Source organism: Lissotriton helveticus, chromosome 9 (assembly GCF_964261635.1).
Source record: "Lissotriton helveticus chromosome 9, aLisHel1.1, whole genome shotgun sequence".
NCBI lineage: Eukaryota > Metazoa > Chordata > Amphibia > Caudata > Salamandridae > Lissotriton > Lissotriton helveticus.
The window spans coordinates 18,058,127-18,079,982 of record NC_136070.1 but is presented as its reverse complement, the minus strand read 5'-3'; the positions used below and the strand labels follow the sequence as shown (position 1 = coordinate 18,079,982).

Genomic DNA, 21,856 nt, shown 5'->3' with positions numbered 1-21,856 from the left:
TGTGACCCCACTCTTGCTGCCACTCAGCCTAAGTGAACAGTAAAATCTATCGAGTTCATACTCCTCGCCAATGACAGCACAGTCTATGTTGTCCCGTATCTTATGCCACACTCTTCACAGGGGATGAGATGATCTGTTCACACATCTCCAGTTTAAGCCTACCCAAGAGAACGACAAGATCTTTACGTTCACTCACTTCACAACAAAGTCCACACAAGGAAATGGCATTGTTTAACTGTTAAATAGCTCCATTCATACTTCAGAAGAGAGAACAGCGGGACCTATCAGTTTACACACATCCACTTAAACCGGTTACAAAAAGACAGTAGAATCAAAGCGGTCACACACCTTCAGTCCAACTTCTCACAAAAGAAGGCAGTCGCAACCTGGATGCAGGACAGCTACTTCAAGCTCAACTTGGACAAAACCGAAGTACTCATCCTGGGACCCCACCCCCTCAGCCTGGGACGACTCCTGGTGGCCCACCGCACCAGCAACCACTCCCACTCCTACTCCTACTTACCACACAGGCAACCTTGGCATCATACTTGACTCCACGCTCTCAATGAACTGCCAAATCAACACAGTATATCCTCATCCTGTTTCCACACGCTCCGTCAACTTTGCAAGACTTTCCCATGGCTCCCCACAGAATCCAGGAAGACTGTCACCCATGCACTCATCACCAGTTGACTTGACTACGACAACGCACTCTACGCAAGCGTCACCCGGAAACAACTGAGGAAACTACAGTACGTCCAAAACGCCACAGCCAGACTGGTCCTCGGCATCACCCGCTGCAACCACATGACAATACCTCCGACAACTCTAATGGCGTACTATCAACAAGAGAATAACCTTTAAGCTCCCAACACATGTCTACAAAGCTCTCCACGAGGCAGGACCGAAATATCTGAACCACCGCCTCGCCTTCCACACACCCACCACAAAACTCTGCTCTACAGAACTTGCCCTGGCCTCCGTCCCATGGAGCAACAAGAACAGAACCGTATGACGATCCTTCTCCTACCTCTCCACCAAGACTTGGAATACCCTACCTCTCCACATCAGGCATTCCGCCTCATTGACACAGTTCAGGAAGGACCTCAAGACCTACCTATCCGACTGAACCCTCCACACCTAGACGGATCAGCAGCACATCCCCCCACCCCCTTGCCCCTCAGCACCTTGAGACCCTCATGCTCACGGGTGAGTAGGTGCCCTTTATAAACCACTGATTGATTGAACACAAGGACCTGCTTTTTCATATTACTTACATCTAACTCACCGGCCTTGCCCAAACACTCGGCGCCGGACTCCTAAAAATCGATCGACTTACTTCTGCTCCAAAATCAAGAAACCTTGATCCCAAAATATTGCCAAACTTGTAGGGAACTTTACTAGCACTGCTTCTATTAAACTTGTACTTTCAGCTCACTGTTTATGAGTTCCCAATTCATGAATAAGCAGATAAAACACAGATAGATTGAAACACCTGCCCACTAAGCATATATCTACTCTTCTCTCCAGCCTCACGAAGCTTCACTGTTGGACAACTCCTTGATGCTGAACCATCAGAAGACTGAACATCTTAATGAACTCAAAGTGGATGTTGTTTCCTCAATTGCTGGGCTTTACATTTGACAACACTCTTGCAAATCAACAGATTATCTTAGTCTTCAAAGTTCTACGTTCATTCACTTATGAAGATCAAACGATTACTAACAACAGCCCATATGAGAACACCAGGCCATGGTGGGCACTATGCCAACACGCGTCTCATTCCTCTCTTGTTTCTTCTAAAGGTGTTCTACATTCTACACTCCTCCTCCAAAGAATCTTGATAAACTTGCATTGGCTTGGTATTGTAGCCAGGACTACATTTGAAGTTTATCACCTCCCATAGGAAGCTCTTCACCTAAACAACTCTGTATCTGAGCAGGTTGTTTAGATACAGTGGAGAAAAAGAGTCTTAAGAGTAGGAACTCCTGGCTGAAACTATTGAGATCCAATGTCTTTGATTACACGAACGCATGGAACTTTTTGTCAATGCAAATAAGAGCTTGATCATCTTTCAGAAAAGTGTTACAAACCAATCTTTTTTGTCTACACGGTTGATGCACCGAATCTTTCGGCCAGATCACCATTCTGTCTAAATTGCGTAGTTCCTCTTCTCCTATATTCTTTTATGTGCAACATAAATTGTGCTGACACTGACCCACATGTGAACAAGTGCACACACATACACACACACACACACACACACACATCTCATTGCTCACAAGGGAATGGCACAGACTATCTGGCCACACAATCACCATCCACGCCCTCACTAGAGGATTGCAGTTTCAAAAGCTGGACATCAAACATATCAGACTGGCAAGCTGCAATACTCATTCCATTCTACACTCTTGGTTGCACGTGAGCAGCTCATGCAATACGGTCCAGACCTACTCTAACGGGGTCATTCTAATCTGACAGAGGATGCTTCAGCAGCAACTCTGACTGCGTATATGGAAAACAACACTTTCTTCTGGGCAGGACAGCCTTATCTACAGAACTATCCAATCAACTGGAATTTTCAGATTTCCGGTAAACCATCTATTTTCATAAATCATACAAAAGCTGCATTTTATATGTGCAGAAAAACTATTTGGGAAGTGTGACATTCTGAAAAACCCAAACTGTTAATGCTTCTGCAGGAAACTATCAGGGCAATTCCTTGCAAGCTCCCACTTCCCGTCGCACACATTCTCAAATCAGGCTCAGCTGCAAAGGGGTGAAAAGGAAAAGAATGTGCCAGAAAGAGGGTTAGTGCAGTGGAGCAGGCAGGGCACAACATAGGCATGCGCTGTGCTTGATCAAGCTGCAGAAGCCACATGCAAAACCCAAAAGGAGGAAGGAAGGGGGAGCGGCATGTCACCCCAAAGCCGCTTGATTCACAGGTAGCTCGTTTCAGCTGCATTCAAGCCAGAAGGGAGTCACTTGGCCCTGGGGCTCAGTCACTGCTCACCTGACGCTTTCTTTCCAAAATAGCCCATTACATGGCCATACAGGTCCCTCAGCGGAGCCTCGGCCTGCGTCCGGTGCGGCCTCTGGGGGGAAACATTGGCCTTCGGCTTGGAAAGAGCATGGACAACAGTTTTATACACGCCACCCAGGGAGCTCTGCGGATGACCCGAGTCCTGACTAGATGACTTTGAGGCACTGAGGCTGGAAGACTGGGGACCACCTTCCTTCGGGGAAGCATGCTTCAGATCCCGGCTAGGATCTGGAGAGATGCTGCGGGGACTAGAAGCTACTCTCAACAGGTCTGCGTGTCCGGAGGACCCAGCTTTGAAAGGTTCCACCAGAGCAGATGAGCTATGGCTGCTCGCAGCCCCACCACTGCTGAAAGCACTGAACCGCCGCAGGCGGGTCTTCCATGGGGCCCCTTTGGTCTCTAGTGGGTTATAGAACAGAACAGACTCTGTAGCTGGTCTGAAACTCACTTGAACGCCGTTTCGCTTCTTGCCTGCTATTTTTATGATCTTGCCCCTGTGAGTGACATTTTCTGGAGGTCGTCTTTTAGCTTGGGATGGCAGCCCAGAGCCTGCTGAGGGAGAGGGCTCAGGGTGAACAGAGGTAGTGGCTAGGTCCCTGAGCATTGGAAGAGCCTGTGCCAGTGCGACAGGAGTCTGGTACTCCTCCCCACTCTCACACTTCTCTTCCAGAGTACGGTCTGGTGCTTGGAGAGCTTCCTGCCTATCCTCATCACCCTTTCTCCTGCAGGAATCCTCTGCAACGGGCATGCTATCCACAATTGCTTCCTCAATATATAGCTCCACCTCTGGGCCCAAAGCATCGGGATCTATCCCTGCATGACGCAACAACTCCCCTGGATCCGCAACATGATCTAGAGAGTGACCAATGACCCCAGGCTTCCCTGGGCCTGCACGACTCTCAGCAATCGCCCGAAGAGCACACAACTCATGTGCTCGCTCCTCCATACTGACGGCTTCATTGGGGATGGACTGTGGGTTCTCTCCCAGAGGGCTGCCAGTGGGATTTCCCTCCCCCAGGAATTCTTTCAGTGAGGCCAGGAGATCTTCTCCTTCACAATCAGTGTACCAGGCCAGCTCTGCATCGGTGAAGTCTGTTGAGCCACAAACATGATCATATATGCTTTCCCCAACCTCCATGGTGTGGTCCCTGGTGTTAGTATCGGCAGAGGGAGCGGGGGCAGGACCCTCGGTGGCCCTACAGGGTGGCGAGGCCTCTGCGGTACTCAGAGGGCCTGAAGTGTGATGGGATGGAGAGGCTTGGACGGGCTCTGCACCTTTGGCACGCTCGGCACTGAGAGGCTCCATGAGGTCGGACGTACTGCTGCTCCTGGGCAGCGGGGGGTGGTCCTCACCCACCGCTCCAAAGACTTCACTGGGGCTGTCCTCGCTGTGTGAGAAATGCCTGACACGAGACGGCAGCGGAAGCATCTGAGCATCATCCAGGTCTGTGGGAAGAAAAAGAGATTCAAACAGAACGTTAATGTTATTACTATAAAATAGAACCAGAAAAGGGAGGGGGGACCAGAACTAGAGGCATGCGGTTCTGAAAGCATTAACATAGAACCAAAGGAACAGGGAAGGTAGATTAGCTTTCAACCAGCTTGATGTTTACTTCCATCCAGAGCTTCTCTGTTCAAAGGAAGCATTGTTTAAGAGCAAAGATTCACTTCCATCAGTAGAGCCTGGCTTTTTTCTGTCTCTCCCATCAGTTCTTGCTCACCCTACCTTTATCCCTTACCCTCAGCTGTTTCCGTTTCTCAGCCACTGCTCTCTCTTCAACACCTCAAGCCATCCCTCTACTGCCATCAACAGTTTCCTTTGCTGCTCTAGTATCTCATCTGCCTTTGAGTGTCCTTTTGTTCCTTCCTCTGTCTGCAAACATCCTTCCTCATCTGATCCATCATGCCCCAAGCACTGCCGTCTCTTCATCGTGCAACCTGGTGCTAGTTAAATCTCTACCCCAACCAGCTACGGAGAGCCAAAGGAACACATGTCGGATCCTCTTCTGTTCTAGAAATGGCACAAGAGATCCCCTGTCATTTCGCACCGGAGAGGAGCTTGTCCATCTGTGAAACTGTAACACCTCTACTGGCCACCGTCTGCAACAGCTCTATGGCGCCACTTCCACGGCAACATCTGGCCAGCGGCACCTCTATCACAACGCTTCTACGGCCACATCCTCTCTCCAACACCTGGCACCACCACTTCACCTCTGCAGAATTATTGTGACAAAGGAATCATTTAAAGATACGTGCTGCAAGCATGAGCAGCATTTCACTTCTCAATCAAATCCACTTCAACAAGACATCTACAATAGAGAGAAATGATTTACTAAAAAGATCTTCATGACATGTATTCCAAAACCCTACTTCTTAAGCTTTCAACATACACAGCTCTAGACAGAATGCTATGGCTCGCCTCGCTCCGTGCTCCCAGGATATGTCTCTTGTGGCCCTATGCTGCGATATTATGTCTCACTGGGTCATATAACTGGTCATGTACCCCAGACATAATGGCGCCCGAATAGGGACTTGCCCTTTCCCCACGCGTCGGTGAAGCCACGCCGACCCCCTGACCCTCTGCAGTCGTGACGGAACCATACCGTGCACTGGCAGATATTTCTGCTTCAAGTATCCCTCAGGCCCACGGAGGAGACGGAGGAGGCGGTCCAGCATCCGAACGAGACGGTGGAGGAACGCGGCGAGTCCCGACCAGAGCCCAAGCCGAGAGTCCAAGGTCCGAGGTATCCGGAGGTCCACCCGTAACTGAAGTCCGAAGTCCGAAGTTCGTCGTCGTAGTCCAGTCCCGTCCGAGGCCTTCCGTTCCGTGCTGCCCGGTGAGTACCATTGCTGGGGTAGTGTCTAGACAGGGTCAGTCTAAATTGACTCCTGGTCCGTGGGTTGGTGGTACCCAAGCTCACAAACGAAGTGTTCACCTAGGTGGATACGGGTCTTGATGTGTTCCTTTATGGGACCGGTATGTTCCGTACTGTTATAGCAGTGCATCCAGTAATTCTAGTCTGTTCCGTTCTCGAGAATTCTGTTCTGTTTCTGTTTTCAGTATTTTCAGGTAGTATTCTGTTCGAACTGTTATTTATAATGTTGTTCAATGTATTTCCAATGTCGTGGTATGCCTGAATTGTTTTCCCAATTGTTATTGTTTTTCGTGTATTATATTGTGTTCCGATTCAAGTTTAGAATGCCGCTCTTTTCCAAGTTACGTCAGTTAAAAACCAGAAAGGGTCTGCTGGAAGCAGCAGTTCCTGTTCCGCCTAGGGACAGTCCAGGTCACTTTATGTATCAGAAACATGGCATAAGCGCCATATTGTATCTAGATTTATGGGTAGAATATACCAAACAGTTAGAAGAAAAGTATAGATGGCCCGTATCGGGTACATGGGATGCCGAATGTATCATGCGAGTAGAAGAAGCATTATGGAAAAAGAAAGCCAGACAGTCACAGAAAGATGCCATCGAGTTATGGCGTAAGGAAGCGCATAGAAGAACGGAAAAGGAAGTCAGAAAGTCAGAGTTAAGTAGAGAATCCCAAGAACGAGCCCAAGAAAGAGAATTAATCGAGATAGGTGAACAAGTCAAAGCCGAACAGTCAGATAGACAGAGGCATGCCCTTATTAAGGGTATGTATCCTCTCCTTGCCGAAGGCTTGCCAAAAGCGACCCCAGAGGCACCCAGTAATTTCCCGCCACCATTGGTTCCGACCAAGCTACGTCACAAACCGACCGCAGCTGATATTTTTATTTCGTCCTATTTGGACGACACAGTTCCAGAATATGCCAATCCAGTTCGCGCTCCACCAGTCCCTGTAAATCAGGCACTTCCCGTTCCTCCAGACACCGGAGTACCTGTTGTGGTACCCCCGGGTCAGCCCGTCATACAAGTTCAGCCCACGTTACAATTACCGACCCTGCAAGCACGAAGAATGTCAGTCGACGATTCTAGTCTAGGGGCCGCAGGAGGAGGTCCTCCTCAAACCCCGCCGCCACACAAGCGTTTATCAGCACTCGAATTACATGCTCAAGCATCACAGCGTACTCCTAAAAGTAATAAGTCTGTTACAGAAATCAGGCAAGCCCTTAACGAATGTGTTTATGATCCAGTTCCAGGCGAATATAATATGGTTTTATATTCCGTACGTGTAAGGAGAGTGACCGAGTATCTAGTCATCTTGCCGAATATGAAAGAAGATCTAGACAGAATATATCGTTTCATCCGTACAGGGGATGATCCAGAAAGTATTGGCGAGATTATGTCTCAAAGGAAAGCCGAGATTCAGCTCATGATATTAAAGTTCCTGATCAATTGTCTAATAAGAGAACAAGATTACCCGTCTAAAGATCCCGCCGAAATGAGAATCCTGACAAGGTGGAGTGATAATATAGCCGAGGGTAAGCACAAGACCATTAGTGCCATGGAAAGTATGTACAAGAAAATTCGTAAAGAAATAGTAAGGTTACACGAACAGCGTAAAGCAGCACAAGTAAGCGAGAAAGAAAGTATCTCTGATCCTGAAGAGGAAGACGAGAATCCCGCCAGAATAGCGTATGTAGGAAAATCCAGATTTCCAGATCGCCATTTACGTTTAGAACCCAAGTCTATTTTTCATCATCCAGCACCAGAACGAGAGCCTTGTTCTCTAGAACAAGTATTTCAAGCTACCGATCACATTCTGAAATCACGAGTCGGTTATAGTGAGTTAAGTACCATGCATGAACAAGAACTAGCCCGATCAGCAGTCCGATGGATTACTGATTCTACCACTTTTCCAGACGAAATAGTGGCACAAATGTTTCTGAAACTGCCCCCAGCCGAGCAACGACTGGTGGGTATGTATATGATCCAGCACCTCATTACTCTGTATGAGGGTCAACATTCTGATCCAGGCCCGTTACATGATATCCTGAACGAGTTACTCCAGTATAAATGGAGAGGTCTAGGTACCGATTTAATTAGTGTCATTCTAGGACAGCGCCACAAGTATAGAACGTTCCTGAACCCGCATTTTGTTCATGTCTCACCCCCAGAAAGTAAACCATTCTACATAGACAGACAGAATCCGTTACGAGAAGTCCACCCAGTCCAAGGGGCGGGTGGCGAAATGCAGCGAGTGTTTGTATACACTCCGGTTTCAAAGATGGAACTCCTAGAGATGAAGAAATTAATTCCCTGTCATGACAAAGATCCAGCAGGGTTCCATAGAGAATTAAAAGACATGCTCCGTATGGGAGAATACACTTACCCAGATATCATTAAAATGTTAAAGGTTCTGCTACCCGCAGGGGTGTATGAAAAGTTAAAAGAAAAAGAATGGGAGGTGGGAGAGAAAAAGATCGATTGGACAGCTCTAGAAGCTGAAGACAAGGCACGAGTACCAGGTACCGGTCTTGGAGATAAATGTAAAGAATTACCAGAATTATTGATTCAAGTTTTACCTAGATTATTGACAACTAGAAAAGAAGACTGGGATGCAATCTCAGCCTGTAAACAGAAACAAGATGAAGACATTAGTGATTTTTATTCTAGATTTGAGAAATGTTTCAGCATTAATAGTGGTCTCAAGATAAGTAGTGAGTCATACCCTCATCTTTTCGTTACCAAATTAGTCGAGAATTCAAGTCCACAAATTAAAAATCGAGTTTTGAAAGTCGAAAGCACCTGGCAAGCAAATACTCCGTCCCAGATGCTCCAGATGCTCCAGTATCACCAGAATAGAATCAGAGAAGAGCAAGAACACGAAAGAAAACGTATGAAAGACACGAAAATGAAAGTGCTAGTTGCACAATCTATTCCTCAAGACAGTCAGAAGAGGGGTCCGATTCAAGCCAGTCATCCTGCGGCTCCCGTTAAAGGGAACTGCAATTATTGTAAACAGCCAGGTCATTTTATAAACGAGTGTGCAGTTCTGAAACATAATATAGCTACTGGTAAGACTAAAGAAAGACCACGTCCGCCTAGACAAGAACAAGTTTCACAGATTCCTCAGTCACAGAATGCACCACAGACAGTTACAGTACCGCAGCCTATTGCTGCAACACAGCATGTTACATCGCAGATGTACCAGTATGCACAGTCCGAGTATCCAGAGTACCAGTCATATTCATGAAACAGCCTAGAGAGGGAGGTAGGCTTGCCTCTCATCGAGATACCTGTAGACCAAGAAGGTCCCTATGTTCATAGTCAAGTATTAGGGAAAGACAGAAAGTTTTTGATCGATACAGGGGCAAGTAGGACCACAATTAGTCACGCCGAAGTTCCAGGGGCTCCGCTCTCAGGCTCAAGAAATGTTTCCCTTGGATTTTCAGGAAAACCCATAGTTAATGAGATTTCAAAGCCAGTTACTCTAGAAGTAGGTCCATTGTCCCGTACTACTGATCTGTTACTTACTAAGTCATGTCCAGAAAATCTATTAGGCATTAAGACATTGAAAGAATTAGGTGCAGTTATTTGCTGTTCCCCAGAGGGAATACGTCTGTTTCTACGTGACTTTAAGGGTCACTATGTATTACGAGATTTTGATTCAAGATTGTCTAATGTTCCGCAGCATTTATGGGCGCAAGGTCCAACTGATGTAGGTTACATGCAAATCACACCCTATCGTGTGACTCTCAAGTCAGGTGTAGTGTTACCCCGAATCAGACAGTACAGATTGCCACCTGAGGCTGTAGCAGCCTTATCCAAAATTATTGACGAGCTCATGGCTCAAGGAGTAGTTGTAGAAACTGACTCCAATATATGCAATTCTCCGATCATTCCAGTCATGAAACGTACTGATCCAAATGCACCGCCAGTATATCGATTAGTGATTGATTTACGAGAGCTTAATAAATGTATAATTCCTCAGTACCCAGTTGTTCCAGACATCTCTTCCCTGTTAACTGCCATTGATTCCGAAGCCATGTTTTTCACTGTTATTGACCTCAAGAATGCATTTTTTAGTGTTCCAATTCATCCAGACAGCCAGTTTCTTTTCGGATTTTGTTTAAATGGAAGGAGCTATATGTTTACACGCGCTCCTCAAGGTTTCACAGAAAGCCCTAGTATTTACAGTCAAGCACTCAAGAGACAACTAGACAACATTCACATGCCAACTGACACTGCCCTGCTCCAGTATGTCGATGATCTACTGATCACAGCCCGTTCTGAACGTGCTTGCGAGCGAGCATCACTTACAGTTCTGTATTTTCTTGCCGAGATGGGGCACAAGGTGTCACCTTCAAAGCTTCAATTCTGTGTCCAGCAAGTGGTATACTTAGGACACTTGCTGTCCAAGAGGGGTAGGCAGTTGACACCCGACCGTATCCAGTTAATAGCGAGTCTTCCCCAGCCCAGAACCCAGAAGGAGGTACGTGCTTTTATCGGCCTTACTTCTTATTGTAGACAATGGATTCCCCAGTATGCATTTCTAGCCAAGCCACTGATACAGTTAACGACACAGGAGGCAGCCGTATCGACTGTCCTCCCTTGGACGTCTGAACATACACTTAGTTTCAACGAGTTAAAGAAAGCCCTATGCCAAGCTCCAGTTCTAGCTACACCGAACTACAGTAAGCCTTTTATACTTTTCGTTACAGAACGTGAAGGTACAGCATTATCTGTTCTCACACAAGATCAAGCAGGTCAATACAAGCCCTGTGCTTATTTTTCAAGCACATTAGATCCAGTCGCCCAGGCGTTGCCTGCGTGCCTCAAGTCAGTCGCAGCCACAGCACTAGCTATCAGACAAAGTGATTCCATAGTTTTAGGACATTCCCTGACAGTACAAGTTCCACATTCAGTAGAAGTTCTTTTAAACCGAACACAAACTCAGCACTTGACCATTGCACGTTTAACAGGTTATGAATTGACACTGTTCCAGCCACACATAGAAATTAGACGCTGCAACGTCCTGAATCCTGCTACACTGTTACCATCAGTTAATTCAAATCCAGACACACATGATTGTGTGGAAGTAGTTAATATTACGACAAAGCCAAGACAAGACCTGACAGACATTCCGTTACCAGATCCTGACCTGACACTTTATGTGGATGGTTCATGTATGAGAACTAGTACAGGAGAGCTGGTCGCCGCGTATGCAGTGACTACTGACACTGAAGTTATTGAAACACACCGTATTGATACCCTGTCCGCTCAAGCAGCAGAGCTAGTTGCTCTGACACAAGCCTGTATACACGCCAAGAACCTGAAGGTTAATGTTTACACAGATTCACGTTACGCATTCGGAGTTGTACACGACTTCGGAGTGCTCTGGCAGGAGAGAGGTTTTATGACTTCTCATGGAACCAAGATTCAGCATGGTCTCCTTATTCAAGCCCTGTTAGATGCCATACATTTACCGACATCTATTGCTATCATGAAATGCAAAGCACATACGAAAGTTACTGACATTATTTCTCAAGGTAACGATCTAGCAGACCGCACAGCCAAGCTTACAGCACAGACTCCAGACATTCCAGTTAATCAGACACGTACTCCAGATCTGATTACATGCATGACAGTTAAGGACCCTACACAAGATGTCATAGATATACAGTCACATGCTACTCCTGATGAAATCAAGAAATGGTCTGTACAAGGAGGGGTCCAGACAGATCAAGGATGGTTAACGAAGGGTAGAGCCACATGGTTTCTCCCCGATTCTATGGTTCAAGTCATTATCAACACCGCACATAGCCCAGCACATTTAGGAGAAAAAGCTATGTTAGACAGTATCCAGAACATTTGGTTCAACAAGCATTTACGAGCTGCAGCCAAGCAGAAAGTCCGTACCTGTATGATATGTTGTCAGTTTAATCCAGGTAAAAGTGTCCCGGTGGAACAAGGTGGTTTCCAGCCCCCTGACCACCCTTTTGAGGTCCTCCAGATGGATTATATTCAGATGGAGCGATGTCGAGGTTTCAAGTATGTCCTTGTAGTAGTATGCGCTTTGTCCAGGTGGACAGAAGCATATCCAGTTCCAGATTACACAGCCGCGACCACTGCCAAGCAGCTGGTTCGTGAATTTTTCCCTAGATACGGACTCCCTAGAGTCGTATATTCTGATAACGGTCAGCCATTCTCATCAGAACTCATGAGACACGTTTCCCTGTTGTTAGGGTACCAGTGGAAGTTCCATTGTGTACGCCATCCAGAAGCAGCTGGACTAGTCGAAAGACATAATCAGACTCTGAAGATCCGTATAGCAAAAATCTGTAAAGACAAGGGTGTGGACTGGTTAGTAGCTTTGCCAGTCGCTCTGTTTTACATGCGTATGGTCGCACATTCCAGATCAGGTCTGTCCCCGTATGAGGTCGTATTCGGCCGCCCCCCTAACATGTGGGGTACTCCTAGACCCCGAAGTATTACCGATGTTTCATGTAATATGCTGACAGATTACCTAGCTTCCTTGATGTCTGCCCTCAACTCATGTCGTTCACAGGTTGCCGCCGCATTTCCAGACAATACCGAGGTGGCACCGCACGAGATCGTTCCAGGTTCCTTGGTGATGATCAGAAATTTTGACAGATCAAGTCCGCTGGAACCACGTTGGAAGGAGCCACGTCAGGTCCTCTTGACCACCCGAACTGCCGTCAAGTTGGAAGGCAGGAAGGGGTGGGTTCACCTTTCTCATGTAAAACTTTTCAAAGGACCGAGTCCAGACTTCAAAGACATTGCCAAGAACATTTCCCAGGATTCGAAGGATTGCCAGAACATTGTTTTAAAGGACTATCCCGCACCAGACTTTATTACAACCCCTCCCTTGTTAGAGAAAACTCCGCAACAGGAGTATAAGTTAAAGCTCAGGTCTAATAAGTCAGCCAGTTTGATTGTATAAGTCCTCCCCTAGGTGAAACGGTTAGACTGTTTCTGACATGTATAAAATAGACCCCCATAGTGAGAGAGTCAGTCGAAGTTCACTTCAATGCATCGTTTTTCTAAGTTTCATATTATTCATCAGCATAATGATTTCCTGCACCAGCTATGCTTTCTATCTGTGTTTTCCAGTTCCTCATGTAAATATGTCTGCTCATGCTACAGTAGAGCACACGTTTAGTGATCTGCCTCCTCACGAATATTCATACCGCCTCGCCATGCGTAATAACACATTCATCCGTATGTTACATTATTCACACCAGACCAGCAATGCCACTAATTGTTGGGTGTGTGGTCGACTCCCCCCTTTCCAGACATCGAAGGGAGTTCTGCCACTCTTTCCTTATCCATTCTCACACAATGGTTCGTGTGGAGCATGGTCTATGTTAACGTCATCCTCAACAGATATGTCTTTTCTTAATAGTACATGTTTCCCAGACAAGCAAGGATTCCCCCATAGAACAGGTTTAGATCTAGAAAATGAAGTATATAATTTAGGAAATTATTCGTCGAATTTCATGGTTCTGAATGTTCAGTCTGATACTACTCTAGACTCACCCGCCATTTCAGTACTACCAGTCAAAGGCGAATTATGTGTCCGTAGTTATGGTTCTGTACATATAGGTCATAGTGAATGTACTACTGTTATCCAGTATAGTGACAGTAGGAAATCTATTTTTAAAGCTTCACGTCATTCTTATTTTGTTTGTGGTCAAACTGCATATGTCCGTCTGCCCCTCGATTGGGAGGGAACCTGTTACATTGCCTTCCTACTGCCACCTGTTTTTCTAGCCCCACCTGACTATCATAGGAATTCTTTCTTAGTACACACTAGACACAAGAGAAATCTCCCGATTGCTCTGCGGCGGTTTCAGTATAATCGACAATTCATTGATATAGATAAAGGTGTTTTCCCTTATTTAGGTACAGTTGTAAATAGTAAGCTAATTCGTAGGTTAACAAGAACCCTTGAAGCTGTAGTAGATGAGACTGCCTCTGCTCTAGGTAACTTAACTGAAGAGCAATCCTTTATGAGAATTGTCGTTTTACAGAATCGTCTCGTCCTTGACGTCATACTGGCCGATAGGGGCGGGGCCTGTAGAATTCTCGGATCCAGTTGTTGCATTTTCATTCCAAATAACGCGCCGTCTGTTTATTCAGCTATAACCAGACTCCATAAAATTGCCCATCTGTTACATCAAGATCCAGGCACCTGGACATGGTCCGGTTGGTTCTGGAATATAATTTCCGCATGGGGATGGAAAGTCCTGTCCTTTCTAGGTATTGCAGTAGCGATCATATTTAGCTGCTGCCTCTGTATACAATGTGGCCCTGCGATTTGCAGCATGTGTGCTACCTCTTGTATTCCCAGTCCCAAGCCCCGTTCTAAATCCCGTTCCAAGACAATTCGAGACGAGCAAATGGTACTGTATGAAATGATAGACGGTATCATGAATATTGATGTTTCCTGATGGAAACGTAGTGACAAGGAGGGAATGTGGAAAAGTAAATTTTGCCATGTTCTGTGTCCCTACGCCCCATCCATCATATGTTATGTATGCATGACCAATATGCATATGTTATTCCCCATTTCTGACTAAAGACGCAATTACAGTTGTGTCCACCTCTAGTGTGCTATTTTCCAGTCCTCGTGAATACTACGAATATCAGGCCTATGTAAGTAATGTTGCCACGTTTCTCAGTGTGCACGTTATTCAATTATAAAGTCCCCGTTTCCAGGCCTCAAAAGGGCCCGGACCACAGATTCAGCTCCTGTCTCCTGAAAGCCTCGCTGAGGAGCGATACAGCCCCCACCTGTATCCTCGACCCTTCACTTACTTCCTGCCTTGCAGTGCCCGGTGCACCCCGGCTCTGCCTCTGAGTCTGCCAAAAGTATGTTATAGTTCCTGCTATCAGTTCAGTCCTCCTCCTCTGCATTCCTAAGCTACTGAACTGCATCAATAGTTTCCGTCATTGTCTAGCCTTCTCGTCTCCATGTTAGAGAAATACTGTATTTAATGGTCATTTAATATTCTTCATCACGCACTACATGTAGAATAATGCATGGTCCAGTCTTAGAATCAGGTTAGCCTCTCCCCTCATGACTTCTAGTTTATATCAACATGTTCCCTAAACATTAGATACCAGATAGGGTTTAGGTACATGTCGCTCCGACCCTCCAGACTCTAGTCTCTGCTCCTAGCACAGAGTTCGTAGCCCCCAGCTTCTCCTAGTAACACGTCATTGCTAGTTTTCGCGCACCATTAGGTTAGAGGTCCCGGCTCCTTAGGTAGCCCCCTCCAATGTGTCCGCCCATTCATGACATATTCTGTTACGTTTTACATCACATGTCTAAGTAAACTCCCAGTTACACCTCTTTTTACTGTTATCTCTCGCGACTGTTACACGTCACGCCTTCTACTCCACCCACTGTTACGCCTACTGCAATGTAATGCTATGTGTTTGCGCTATGTATATAAATGAATGTCTTGTTATTAAATGTTAGCGCGCTCATCCCAGACCCAGCCCCGGCAGCTGCCGGGCCTCTTTTCCCCTGCTGGGCCCCAGTTGTCCTGCTGGTCCTTATTGTCCTATTCCTATGCAGGTTGTCCTGATCCTGTCCTTATGCTGTAATAAACATTGTCCAATGTGGAAAAGTAAATTTTGCCATGTTCTGTGTCCCTACGCCCCATCCATCATATGTTATGTATGCATGACCAATATGCATATGTTATTCCCCATTTCTGACTAAAGACGCAATTACAGTTGTGTCCACCTCTAGTGTGCTATTTTCCAGTCCTCGTGAATACTACGAATATCAGGCCTATGTAAGTAATGTTGCCACGTTTCTCAGTGTGCACGTTATTCAATTATAAAGTCCCCGTTTCCAGGCCTCAAAAGGGCCCGGACCACAGATTCAGCTCCTGTCTCCTGAAAGCCTCGCTGAGGAGCGATACAGCCCCCACCTGTATCCTCGACCCTTCACTTACTTCCTGCCTTGCAGTGCCCGGTGCACCCCGGCTCTGCCTCTGAGTCTGCCAAAAGTATGTTATAGTTCCTGCTATCAGTTCAGTCCTCCTCCTCTGCATTCCTAAGCTACTGAACTGCATCAATAGTTTCCGTCATTGTCTAGCCTTCCCGTCTCCATGTTAGAGAAATACTGTATTTAATGGTCATTTAATATTCTTCATCACGCACTACATGTAGAATAATGCATGGTCCAGTCTTAGAATCAGGTTAGCCTCTCCCCTCATGACTTCTAGTTTATATCAACATGTTCCCTAAACATTAGATACCAGATAGGGTTTAGGTACATGTCGCTCCGACCCTCCAGACTCTAGTCTCTGCTCCTAGCACAGAGTTCGTAGCCCCCAGCTTCTCCTAGTAACACGTCATTGCTAGTTTTCGCGCACCATTAGGTTAGAGGTCCCGGCTCCTTAGGTAGCCCCCTCCAATGTGTCCGCCCATTCATGACATATTCTGTTACGTTTTACATCACATGTCTAAGTAAACTCCCAGTTACACCTCTTTTTACTGTTATCTCTCGCGACTGTTACACGTCACGCCTTCTACTCCACCCACTGTTACGCCTACTGCAATGTAATGCTATGTGTTTGCGCTATGTATATAAATGAATGTCTTGTTATTAAATGTTAGCGCGCTCATCCCAGACCCAGCCCCGGCAGCTGCCGGGCCTCTTTTCCCCTGCTGGGCCCCAGTTGTCCTGCTGGTCCTTATTGTCCTATTCCTATGCAGGTTGTCCTGATCCTGTCCTTATGCTGTAATAAACCTGCAGAAACTCCTACTACCTCGAATCTTGACTCTTATTTATTGAGCTATCTGTTATTCATTCATTCATCCAAAAATAGGGTATTATTTATTTATTTACCACATAATGGCGCCCGAATAGGGACTTGCCCTTTCCCCACGCGTCGGTGAAGCCACGCCGACCCCCTGACCCTCTGCAGTCGTGACGGAACCATACCGTGCACTGGCAGATATTTCTGCTTCAAGTATCCCTCAGGCCCACGGAGGAGACGGAGGAGGCGGTCCAGCATCCGAACGAGACGGTGGAGGAACGCGGCGAGTCCCGACCAGAGCCCAAGCCGAGAGTCCAAGGTCCGAGGTATCCGGAGGTCCACCCGTAACTGAAGTCCGAAGTCCGAAGTTCGTCGTCGTAGTCCAGTCCCGTCCGAGGCCTTCCGTTCCGTGCTGCCCGGTGAGTACCATTGCTGGGGTAGTGTCTAGACAGGGTCAGTCTAAATTGACTCCTGGTCCGTGGGTTGGTGGTACCCAAGCTCACAAACGAAGTGTTCACCTAGGTGGATACGGGTCTTGATGTGTTCCTTTATGGGACCGGTATGTTCCGTACTGTTATAGCAGTGCATCCAGTAATTCTAGTCTGTTCCGTTCTCGAGAATTCTGTTCTGTTTCTGTTTTCAGTATTTTCAGGTAGTATTCTGTTCGAACTGTTATTTATAATGTTGTTCAATGTATTTCCAATGTCGTGGTATGCCTGAATTGTTTTCCCAATTGTTATTGTTTTTCGTGTATTATATTGTGTTCCGATTCAAGTTTAGAATGCCGCTCTTTTCCAAGTTACGTCAGTTAAAAACCAGAAAGGGTCTGCTGGAAGCAGCAGTTCCTGTTCCGCCTAGGGACAGTCCAGGTCACTTTATGTATCAGAAACATGGCATAAGCGCCATATTGTATCTAGATTTATGGGTAGAATATACCAAACAGTTAGAAGAAAAGTATAGATGGCCCGTATCGGGTACATGGGATGCCGAATGTATCATGCGAGTAGAAGAAGCATTATGGAAAAAGAAAGCCAGACAGTCACAGAAAGATGCCATCGAGTTATGGCGTAAGGAAGCGCATAGAAGAACGGAAAAGGAAGTCAGAAAGTCAGAGTTAAGTAGAGAATCCCAAGAACGAGCCCAAGAAAGAGAATTAATCGAGATAGGTGAACAAGTCAAAGCCGAACAGTCAGATAGACAGAGGCATGCCCTTATTAAGGGTATGTATCCTCTCCTTGCCGAAGGCTTGCCAAAAGCGACCCCAGAGGCACCCAGTAATTTCCCGCCACCATTGGTTCCGACCAAGCTACGTCACAAACCGACCGCAGCTGATATTTTTATTTCGTCCTATTTGGACGACACAGTTCCAGAATATGCAAATCCTGTTCGCGCTCCGCCCGTCCCTGTAAATCAGGCACTTCCCGTTCCTCCAGACACCGGAGTACCTGTTGCGGTACCCCCGGGTCAGCCTGCCATACAAGTTCAGCCCACGTTACAATTACCGACCCTGCAAGCACGAAGAATGTCAGTCGACGATTCTAGTCTAGGGGCCGCAGGAGGAGGTCCTCCTCAAACCCCGCCGCCACACAAGCGTTTATCAGCACTCGAATTACATGCTCAAGCATCACAGCGTACTCCTAAAAGTAATAAGTCTGTTACGGAAATCAGACAAGCCCTTGCCGAATGTGTTTATGATCCAGTTCCAGGCGAATATAATATGGTTTTATATTCCGTACGCGTAAGAAGGGTGACCGAGTATCTAGTCACCTTGCCGAATATGAAAGAAGATCTAGACAGAATATATCGTTTCATCCGTACAGGGGATGATCCAGAAAGTATTGGCGAGATTATGTCTCAAAGGAAAGCCGAGATTCAGCTCATGATATTAAAGTTCCTGATCAATTGTCTAATAAGAGAACAAGATTACCCGTCTAAAGATCCCGCCGAAATGAGAATCCTGACAAGGTGGAGTGATAATATAGCCGAGGGTAAGCACAAGACCATTAGTGCCATGGAAAGTATGTACAAGAAAATTCGTAAAGAAATAATAAGGTTACACGAACAGCGTAAAGCAGCACAAGTAAGCGAGAAAGAAAGTATCTCTGATCCTGAAGAGGAAGACGAGAATCCCGCCAGAATAGCGTATGTAGGAAAATCCAGATTTCCAGATCGCCATTTACGTTTAGAACCCAAGTCTATTTTTCATCATCCAGCACCAGAACGAGAGCCTTGTTCTCTAGAACAAGTATTTCAAGCTACCGATCACATTCTGAAATCACGAGTCGGTTATAGCGAGTTAGGCACCATGCATGAACAAGAACTAGCCCGATCAGCAGTCCGATGGATTACTGATTCTACCACTTTTCCAGACGAAATAGTGGCACAAATGTTTCTGAAACTGCCCCCAGCCGAGCAACGACTGGTGGGTATGTATATGATCCAGCACCTCATTACTCTGTATGAGGGTCAACATTCTGATCCAGGCCCGTTACACGATATCCTGAACGAGTTACTCCAGAATAAATGGAGAGGTCTAGGTACCGATTTAATTAGTGTCATTCTAGGACAGCGCCACAAGTATAGAACGTTCCTGAACCCGCATTTTGTTCATGTCTCACCCCCAGAAAGTAAACCATTCTACATAGACAGACAGAATCCGTTACGAGAAGTCCACCCAGTCCAAGGGGCGGGTGGCGAAATGCAGCAAATGTTTGTATACACTCCGGTTTCAAAGATGGAACTCCTAGAGATGAAGAAATTAATTCCCTGTCATGACAAAGATCCAGCAGGGTTCCATAGAGAATTAAAAGACATGCTCCGTATGGGAGAATACACTTACCCAGATATCATTAAAATGTTAAAGGTTCTGCTACCCGCAGGGGTGTATGAAAAGTTAAAAGAAAAAGAATGGGAGGTGGGAGAGAAAAAGATCGATTGGACAGCTCTAGAAGCTGAAGACAAGGCACGAGTACCAGGTACCGGTCTTGGAGATAAATGTAAAGAATTACCAGAATTATTGATTCAAGTTTTACCTAGATTATTGACAACTAGAAAAGAAGACTGGGATGCAATCTCAGCCTGTAAACAGAAACAAGATGAAGACATTAGTGATTTTTATTCTAGATTTGAGAAATGTTTCAGCATTAATAGTGGTCTCAAGATAAGTAGTGAGTCATACCCTCATCTTTTCGTTACCAAATTAGTCGAGAATTCAAGTCCACAAATTAAAAATCGAGTTTTGAAAGTCGAAAGCACCTGGCAAGCAAATACTCCGTCCCAGATGCTCCAGATGCTCCAGTATCACCAGAATAGAATCAGAGAAGAGCAAGAACACGAAAGAAAACGTATGAAAGACACGAAAATGAAAGTGCTAGTTGCACAATCTATTCCTCAAGACAGTCAGAAGAGGGGTCCGATTCAAGCCAGTCATCCTGCGGCTCCCGTTAAAGGGAACTGCAATTATTGTAAACAGCCAGGTCATTTTATAAACGAGTGTGCAGTTCTGAAACATAATATAGCTACTGGTAAGACTAAAGAAAGACCACGTCCGCCTAGACAAGAACAAGTTTCACAGATTCCTCAGTCACAGAATGCACCACAGACAGTTACAGTACCGCAGCCTATTGCTGCAACACAGCATGTTACATCGCAGATGTACCAGTATGCACAGTCCGAGTATCCAGAGTACCAGTCATATTCATGAAACAGCCTAGAGAGGGAGGTAGGCTTGCCTCTCATCGAGATACCTGTAGACCAAGAAGGTCCCTATGTTCATAGTCAAGTATTAGGGAAAGACAGAAAGTTTTTGATCGATACAGGGGCAAGTAGGACCACAATTAGTCACGCCGAAGTTCCAGGGGCTCCGCTCTCAGGCTCAAGAAATGTTTCCCTTGGATTTTCAGGAAAACCCATAGTTAATGAGATTTCAAAGCCAGTTACTCTAGAAGTAGGTCCATTGTCCCGTACTACTGATCTGTTACTTACTAAGTCATGTCCAGAAAATCTATTAGGCATTAAGACATTGAAAGAATTAGGTGCAGTTATTTGCTGTTCCCCAGAGGGAATACGTCTGTTTCTACGTGACTTTAAGGGTCACTATGTATTACGAGATTTTGATTCAAGATTGTCTAATGTTCCGCAGCATTTATGGGCGCAAGGTCCAACTGATGTAGGTTACATGCAAATCACACCCTATCGTGTGACTCTCAAGTCAGGTGTAGTGTTACCCCGAATCAGACAGTACAGATTGCCACCTGAGGCTGTAGCAGCCTTATCCAAAATTATTGACGAGCTCATGGCTCAAGGAGTAGTTGTAGAAACTGACTCCAATATATGCAATTCTCCGATCATTCCAGTCATGAAACGTACTGATCCAAATGCACCGCCAGTATATCGATTAGTGATTGATTTACGAGAGCTTAATAAATGTATAATTCCTCAGTACCCAGTTGTTCCAGACATCTCTTCCCTGTTAACTGCCATTGATTCCGAAGCCATGTTTTTCACTGTTATTGACCTCAAGAATGCATTTTTTAGTGTTCCAATTCATCCAGACAGCCAGTTTCTTTTCGGATTTTGTTTAAATGGAAGGAGCTATATGTTTACACGCGCTCCTCAAGGTTTCACAGAAAGCCCTAGTATTTACAGTCAAGCACTCAAGAGACAACTAGACAACATTCACATGCCAACTGACACTGCCCTGCTCCAGTATGTCGATGATCTACTGATCACAGCCCGTTCTGAACGTGCTTGCGAGCGAGCATCACTTACAGTTCTGTATTTTCTTGCCGAGATGGGGCACAAGGTGTCACCTTCAAAGCTTCAATTCTGTGTCCAGCAAGTGGTATACTTAGGACACTTGCTGTCCAAGAGGGGTAGGCAGTTGACACCCGACCGTATCCAGTTAATAGCGAGTCTTCCCCAGCCCAGAACCCAGAAGGAGGTACGTGCTTTTATCGGCCTTACTTCTTATTGTAGACAATGGATTCCCCAGTATGCATTTCTAGCCAAGCCACTGATACAGTTAACGACACAGGAGGCAGCCGTATCGACTGTCCTCCCTTGGACGTCTGAACATACACTTAGTTTCAACGAGTTAAAGAAAGCCCTATGCCAAGCTCCAGTTCTAGCTACACCGAACTAC

General features: G+C 46.0%; 1 protein-coding gene across 4 annotated transcripts in view; it reads right to left on the bottom strand.

Annotated features, from left to right (window-relative positions):
* Positions 1-21,856, bottom strand: part of RALGAPA1 (Ral GTPase activating protein catalytic subunit alpha 1) — a 575,362-nt gene that overhangs the window by 317,044 nt on the left and 236,462 nt on the right. For 3 of the 4 annotated variants that reach the window (XM_078659361.1, XM_078659360.1, XM_078659362.1), the window contains one exon: positions 4,319-4,489. In XM_078659361.1, the coding sequence (XP_078515487.1) occupies positions 4,319-4,489 (171 nt within the window). Of the gene's footprint in view, positions 1-3,013; positions 4,490-21,856 lie in introns of all 4 variants that reach the window. The other variant, XM_078659359.1, reaches the window with a different exon arrangement.